This window comes from Papaver somniferum, chromosome 2 (assembly GCF_003573695.1).
Source record: "Papaver somniferum cultivar HN1 chromosome 2, ASM357369v1, whole genome shotgun sequence".
NCBI lineage: Eukaryota > Viridiplantae > Streptophyta > Magnoliopsida > Ranunculales > Papaveraceae > Papaver > Papaver somniferum.
Window position 1 is genome coordinate 167,262,754 of NC_039359.1, and position 7,897 is coordinate 167,270,650.

General features: G+C 36.7%; 1 protein-coding gene across 1 annotated transcript; it reads right to left on the minus strand.

Moving 5' to 3' along the window:
* Positions 1 to 1,080: 1,080 nt before the first annotated feature.
* On the minus strand, positions 1,081 to 4,356 carry LOC113349704. The gene is made up of 6 exons (XM_026593731.1): positions 3,997 to 4,356; positions 3,824 to 3,921; positions 2,298 to 3,091; positions 2,035 to 2,164; positions 1,486 to 1,871; positions 1,081 to 1,377 (listed from the first exon to the last, which is right to left on the minus strand). The coding sequence occupies exons 1-6, from the start codon at positions 4,286 to 4,288 to the stop codon at positions 1,260 to 1,262; spliced, it is 1,818 nt and encodes a 605-aa protein (XP_026449516.1). The 5' UTR covers positions 4,289 to 4,356; the 3' UTR covers positions 1,081 to 1,259.
* Positions 4,357 to 7,897: the final 3,541 nt, after the last annotated feature.

Consider the following 7,897-nt stretch of genomic DNA (forward strand, 5'->3'; position numbering starts at 1 on the left):
ATGATGAATACGATGATGTTTGTTGTTGATGTTGAAGACGACGAAGAAGATGAAGATGATGCTGCTGCAGTTCATTTTTACGAATGAACTCTATTTTTTTTACGAATTTTTTGTTGTGTGTTCATTTTGGAAAATGAACTCTGTTTTCTTCAACAGGTTTTATTAGGAGTTAATTTGAAAGAATGAACTCGGTTTTCATATAGGTTTTTATCAGGAGTTCATTTGAAAGAATGAACTCGGTTTTCATATAGGTTTTATTAGGAGTTCATTCGAACTCGGTTTTCATATAGGTTTTTATTAGGAGTTCATTTGAAAGAATGAACTCGGTTTTCATATAGGTTTTATTAGGAGTTTATTTGAAAGAATGAACTCTTGTTTTTATTCATAATAGTGGAGATTTTGTTGTGTGTTCATTTGAAAAAATGAACTCTGATTTTTGTTCTTAATAACAAATTTTTTGTAGAATTTTAATGAAATAATGAAGTTCATTCATACGTGATTTAATTTGGTTTTATTAGGTGTTCATTTGAAAGAATGAACTTTGATGGTTCATCACACATAATGAACTGCTACAAGAAAATAAGTAAAAATTAACACGAAAGGGTATTTTTGTCTGTTTTATATTTTTAAATAATTATGGACCAAACAGTAAAGGCGTTTTCCCAAAGGACTAAACTGACTTGGGACCACATAAAAAAGGACCAAACGATTCCTCCAAAGCACGGGACGAGTTACACATTACAAATGTGCCAAGATTAGAAACATCCAAGACTAACAAGTAAACTAGGTTGCAGATGCTGAAACAACCTACTCAAGAACAGATCAGGTCTCACATATATGGAGTAAACTGGCAACAACTTACTCAACTTTTCCTCTATCACTCTTAGGCGTTATGCGTCCATGTCGACCAAAACACTGCTAAGGTGTCTCGACTGATAGACAGAGACTACACATATGAAGAGATTCTAAATCAAAAACCAAGGAAGGTCTGTATAAGAGTTTCCGGAATTGTTATTATGGTGTTTATTTCTCAACCTCTTCTGCCATTTTCTTTTATTTATCCTGGTTAGTCAGGGAATATATAGTTAAATGTAGTTGGTTTAGTGCCCCCACGTTCGGATACATTACTACTTCGATAAATATAACTCAACTGATAAATGATTTGATACTGCACAGAAGATATCGAGCAAACAATTCAACCATCTTATTCAATTTATGATGAAGAAAGTTTAAAGCAACAGTCACATTGGTATAGCTATCTATTTGGAGGGCGAAGCAAGCTTATGTTCTTCGGAATCCTGCTTCATTGTTGCATCCCCACCAAACAAATCCTGAAAGCCCTCGACCTTAACAGGCGGCGCCCTCGTGACCATGTTCCTGAGACAATAAAACAGCAGTAAGCCAACTTTGACATTTCATTGTGTAAAAGCACTATTAATTAATCATCTTGAATGTGGGTGAAGGAATCCTATAATAGAGACTTACTGTGTCAGGAGCTGAGGACTCTGAAGGGACACCAGTGATTTAAACTGATGACCTGATTGGGCAGGGAGAATTCCCATTGCAGCGGCTATCTTCTGCTGTCTGAACTGTGTTTGGGTAATTCTAGGATTGGTGGTGGGGAAGTTACCAACATCCATGGGTGATTCCGACATGCTCTCAATCTTCACTTCCACCAATGGTCTTTCTCTGTCCAAATTCATACCAGCACGAGGATTGGAAGGTTGGCGCTTTCGCATTCTATCCCAGTGTTGTTGTTGTTGAAGCTGCTGTTGTTGTAGCTGTTGCTGTTGTTGCAGCTGCTGCTGCTGCTGCTGATAAGATAGATTCTGGGAATTTATCTGCATCTGAGGATGCATCTGCCTTTGTATCTGAACGGTCCACCGCAACATAGGTGGAAACAGAACAAGTTGAGCAAAAACACAACTGACAAAACTGCTTTCAAACTGTTAACTAAGAATGCTCGATAAATAAGCAATTAGTATATAAAGAATAAGATCAGCAAAAGGTAAACAGGAAGATGAGAGTATATACTTGCTGCTGCTGTAGCAAACCACTTTGCTGTTGTGACAGAAAACCTTGCTGGGATCCCCGCTGCTGTATTGCAGGGTGTTGTAAGGTCCTAGTACCATCTTTCACATGTTCCGCTAAAGCCCCAAGATTACTGGTGAAATTCAAAGTAAGCGCCAAGAGACTTGAAAGTTCAAATAATAACTATGGAAACCTAGCATGATTCAAACAATCCAAATTACATTTTCTAACAGTAAGTTGATTACAATAGAGTGGTTTCAACCGACCTGTAACCCAAGGTTTGAAGGAACATCTTCAATATCTCTAAGGCTGAACACTGCTTTCTGTAATTATCTGTTAAGACCTTTAAAATACGACCTAGTTTACTTATATGACAGCTGAGAAACTGTGAGAGAACTTCTATTGGAACTTCTGTTGACCCTTCAAAACCCACATTAGAAAGGACGTGGGCAATTACTTTCTGAGACATCTGGAATGCTTGATCCTGGCCAAGAGACTTTCCATTCCCTTCAAACCCGTTTTTACCCCTATATTTACTTCTTCCAAGACCTGTCCGGAGGTTATCAGGCCTCATACCAAACCGTTCAAGCATTGCAGGACTGCGAGTCATAACATGGGGTAAGCTATCAAGAACACCATAACACTCCACTTTCTGATTGTCCTCTTGGGTCTTTGCTGGAGGGAGTGCACTCTCAGGCACACAGTTTGATGGAAACATCATTTCAGGAAAAAATGAAGTCTCAGTATCAACTGAAATGTTCCCATCAGAAACAGACTGCTGATGCAAGTTTAGGCCATTCTCTCGCATGGGATTACCGAAACCTACACACTGGTCCTCTTTAAACGCTTTTCTGATTCTCTTATGCCTGTCAAGGAATTTAATGTATGTAGACATACCCTCAGGTGTTCGCTTGTGAGATTCTCGATCTCCAAATGGTAACCTGTGCTGTCTGCTTGCTCTATACTTCTCAAAGAACTGATTATACCATGTCTCAGGCAGTTCATCATGCCTCGGTCTCTGAGATATACTATTGTCGGCAGACGATAGTTTAGGTTGAATCTACAGCACGTGGGAGTGATGTCAGTCAAAATGCACACACTAACATACTAAGATCAACTCAATGCTAACACCGTACACAAAAATCTTATCAGAAACAAAGACGAAAACTAATTCGAACTAGAAATGCTACTTGTTGGAGTTTTAGCTAACTCAAACTAGTAAGTCAGACAAAGGCTTAGGGATTGGTTGTGTGTCAGTGGATCAGTGTAAATCGACATGCGATATATATATTGTTACTATGTTAGAAGTTCAGCAGTAGGTTAAAACACTAGTAATGGTTAGCTGATGTGTCAACGACCTGGTCATGTTCATTAAGTTGCTTTGCTAAGCTTGTGACTTCTGTTGTTCGACTGTTAATCTCCACTTCTAATAGAGGTAATAGGTTGTTAGTTGAGTTTAAATTGAAGAATCTAACTGCTTATTGTAGCCTAATATATAAAAGCATTATTTGATTTTATTCCACAATGTAAATCTCAAAAGTGTTCAGTCTTAACACTACAGCAGTCTTAACTAACTCATTCCTAAAATGCCAAACTCCCAATGCATATTTGCCTACATTGTCATCCCGAATTAACCAAAAACTATCTCATGAATCCCTAATTCTACCCGTTGTTCCTTCTTTCGCAGCTCAATAGATCCAAACGCACTAATTATACAAACCCTAAAATTCAATCAGATATAAAACAAATTCAAAACAAAAACAAAAACAAAAAAATCAAATAAAACCCAAACCTTGGATTGAATTGAAGTAATCAAAGCAGACCCATCTTGGGAATTATTATAAAAATCCTCCAATGAAAAATAAACATCATCACCATGTAATTGCAAATCTGTGATAACAACAAAATCAATTAAATCCCCCACAAAGAAAAAATAGTTTAAAAAGGAGAGAAATAGAGGCGTACAAGTGGGATTGAGCTTGGAAGGAACAGCAATGGGAGAAGAAGGATGAGAGCGAAGGAAAAGAGAAACACTTGCTTTATCAAAAAGTAAAGCTCTAGCTCTAAGTTGAAGTTGAATTTGTGCCCTAGTTTTAGTATCATCGGTTTTCATAAATAATTCCCATGTCGATAACGAAGATAAAAAATTTAGTAAGATTTTGTAATTTGATTCTCCTAACCATGATCTCCATACTCCACAAACTTCAAGTTTTTTCGCCAATTCGTAACCTAACCCATCTTCTCCCAACAAACTCATCTCTTTTTCTGACGACAGAGAAACACTGAAAATTAGAAAGAAACGAGGGTTAGAAGTGAATAATCACGAAATTACTTTTGTTATGGTGATTGGTGTCTACCGGATTGGGTAGTAACCGGCACCATTGCTAATAGAGTTACCGATTTCCTTGGGAGCCGCTGTGACGTGGTCGGGCCACACAAGTACGTGGCCCCTACTTTTTCCAACTGTTTAACGAAAAAAAGTTTACTTCTTATTTTTTCCTAAAAAGTGAATATTTTAATGGAACTTGGAGGGTTCGGGTTTTTAAGTTATACTAGTATCTGACTCGTGTTACATTCTGGGTCCGGTGATAATTGTCGATTGATGTGGCGAGGCTTCGCCCCGCCCTTGTTGTGCAAATGCGGTAAAATATTTTCAAAAATTTCTTGATTTTTCTGATTATTTTTAATGAATAGAAAAGTTTGATACCCTTTAATAATCAAACTATTTCTTTTAGTAATCAAACTACCTTGTATGTATAGTTTAAAAGGACTTAGACATGACGAAAATATGAATGAAATTTTAAGTTATCAACCAAAGAACTTTCTGTTAGAAAGGCTTAATCTTAATGGAATATCAACTCTAGATAGTTTACTATATGGCAATTAAAAGCATCAACCAAATCTTTGGATACTGATATTGCCAAACTTTATTTGAGTCATAGCGAAGCTCAAATGTTGCTGGTTTACTAATCACCATCATATTGACCATCGTTGATAAAAAACCATCAAGACATGAGAATTACAAAGGACTCAATAGTTTGGGTTTGGTTTAAACCACCTAGGACGATCATGGACAATATTTATTCTCTTTATGGAAAATAATAAAAGATGACTTCTGCTAATTAGAGATGACATAAGTTTCTAACATGAGACAACTTTTAAATGCATCAGGAAACTACCATACTCGGATCAGTCAAAAGACTACAAATTTGTTCGTCTATAGGAAGTTTTGGACTTTATAGTGCATTGAAAGATATTCTGAAAATATCTACATCCTCAGTCCAGATAGAAAATCTAAAGAAAAACATGTGCATTAGTAAAGTTGAATAGTTGTACCATTTCTACTCCTCTAACACAGAAAAAGGTTCTATTAGACACTTTCATGAGCTTGGAACACACGTTGAGACGGAGCTCCATCACTTGCTAAGAAGGATTTTATCGTATGATAATATTTGTGGTCGTAAGCCGTGTTGCCATACATAATAGATTTATGTTCCCACTTTCCAATATAACTTTTAGGGAAAACGTTACAAATAAATATAGTTTACTGGCTTATGGAAGTGATTAGGTTGCACATAGCTACTAACGATAACGTGAAGAGGAGACCAAACCTCGATCTATGAGTTGTCTTTTAATAGTCACCATTTTTTTTTTTAAATATCCAACTGGGTGCACCTTTCCGGTGAAGCTACCAAAAAGATTTTGCAATATTAAAGGTGTCAATCACTGAATGTTGGTATTTAATAGAAGTCAAAAAAATTAACTTGATGCGCGTTTTAGCATATATAGTGCAACATTTAATATTTGACAATAACAAAAAATGCAATAACTAATATTTATTTATTGCACCTTCAAGCATAGCTAGTCAGTGCTGGAAATCTTATAGACTGGAAGGGTAAGTACCTGTAAAGAGTTACGGAGTTAATCGAATATCCTTTTAAGCAGTCCATCATATAATTCATACCACCAAAGTTTGGAATATGCAAACATGAAGGCATCAATAGATACCAAATCTGGATCAATTAATAACCTTGAGTTTTGCAATTATACAAAAGAGAGCCTTGAACAATCTAATACATTTGTTTCCCATATATATCTGTTGATGGGTGAAAACGATTCACTAGTTTTTGAGGAAAAGTTGAGAGACGAACGATTCCTCGAATGCGCAAATTGCTTAAACATTTTGCAAACATATGCACGTCATGGGAGTATTTTGAGTTCGAGAGATCAATCTGTGAGACTCCGGCCTAAACCAAGACAATGACCGTTTCAGAGTCAATTCGGTCACAAAGAGGGATGAGGGTCGATCTGTATGAGGGAAGCTGAGAAGTGTTTGAGATTAATGATGATCAAGGATTGTGGATCTATTGTAGACTTTTCCAGTTTTGTGAACTGTTGAGTTCGGATAAGACAAGTTCTGATTGATTGAATTCTGTTATGTTTAGAGTTATTGCTCAGATGAGAATTCTCGTTGTTCAATCATGGATTCATAGACTTATTTACATTGCAAGAACAGTAGACACATTGGTCCCCAGTAAGTGTGACGGTTGCTGGAGTGAAAGAGTGGGGAAATGGAAATCGTGTTTGAACCAGTTCCTCATCGTGAGGGAGACTTGGTTAATTGTCCATCAATTACTTTGTTAATTCCTTCATCTACTTGCACTAATTATTCAGGTTTCTCATCGTGGGTGTACACACATGCCGTAGGCCGCCAAACCAAAACCCTAGTGAATACCCCCACATGTGACATGATCGATGTCTCTTGAATGTGGAGTCTGCAAGGCAGACGTGTATTTAATTGGTCAATTGTTGACTTGACCAGACATGAGTCTTAGCCTTGATGAGTCGAGCATAATGAACAAATGTGGTATGCTCTGAGACTCATGGATTGAGCATAAGGTGACTGCTGACACAGAATAATGGAAAGACGTTGAGTCTTGATGAATTGAGATATATCATTTTACCAGTTGAGGTAGAATAATGCACATATGTTGAGCCTTGATGGGTTGTGATACATCATTACAAGTTGATGTAATAATGAAGTTTTGATAACTCGAATCGACTAGTGTCTAGTGAGATTGCTCGATTATGGACTTGTTGATAGGAAATGTTGTTGAGCATTCATCTGCGTCATGAGTTGTCGAATGACGAAGAATGATTATGATGGTCGATTGACGAACCAAATATTGATTGATAAACCAATGAAATATTAATAGCGTGATTAATGGAATTCCCGGATGCTGATAGTTGAATCAACATGAGGAATATTGCTACTTGAATATTGATAGCTGAATCTGAAAAAACGGGGGTCTAACAACTACACCAAATATTTCGCGTAGCAATCTATATGGACAAACTCCAATATACTTTTAAGAGAATAAACTAGACAGTCAGACTCAATCTTAATAAAAAGTATATCAAGGAGTTATATCTCAATTTCTCGATTCAATACTTACTCAAGCAAATAGAAATCTGTGAGTCTAATTGAACACAAGAGAAATTAACTTGAACGGTACCAAAGACCAATGTTCAAGTATCAATCAGTTTCAATCAACAACCAAATGTTGGATTTACCAATTGATCGATTCAAAGCACAACCTTTGATATTTTAATTATATAACAAAATATAATGCGGAAAAGAAATAACACAGACGCCAGAAGTTTTGTTAACGAGGAAACCGCAAATGCAGAAAAAACCAGAGATCTAATCCAGACTGAACACATGTTGTATTAAGCCGCTACATACACTATCCTACTACAAAATAACTTCGGTCTGAACTGTAGTTGAACCTCATTCAATATCACACTGATCCAAGGTATAGTTGCGCTTCTTACGTCTCTGATCCCAGCAGGATACTACGCACTT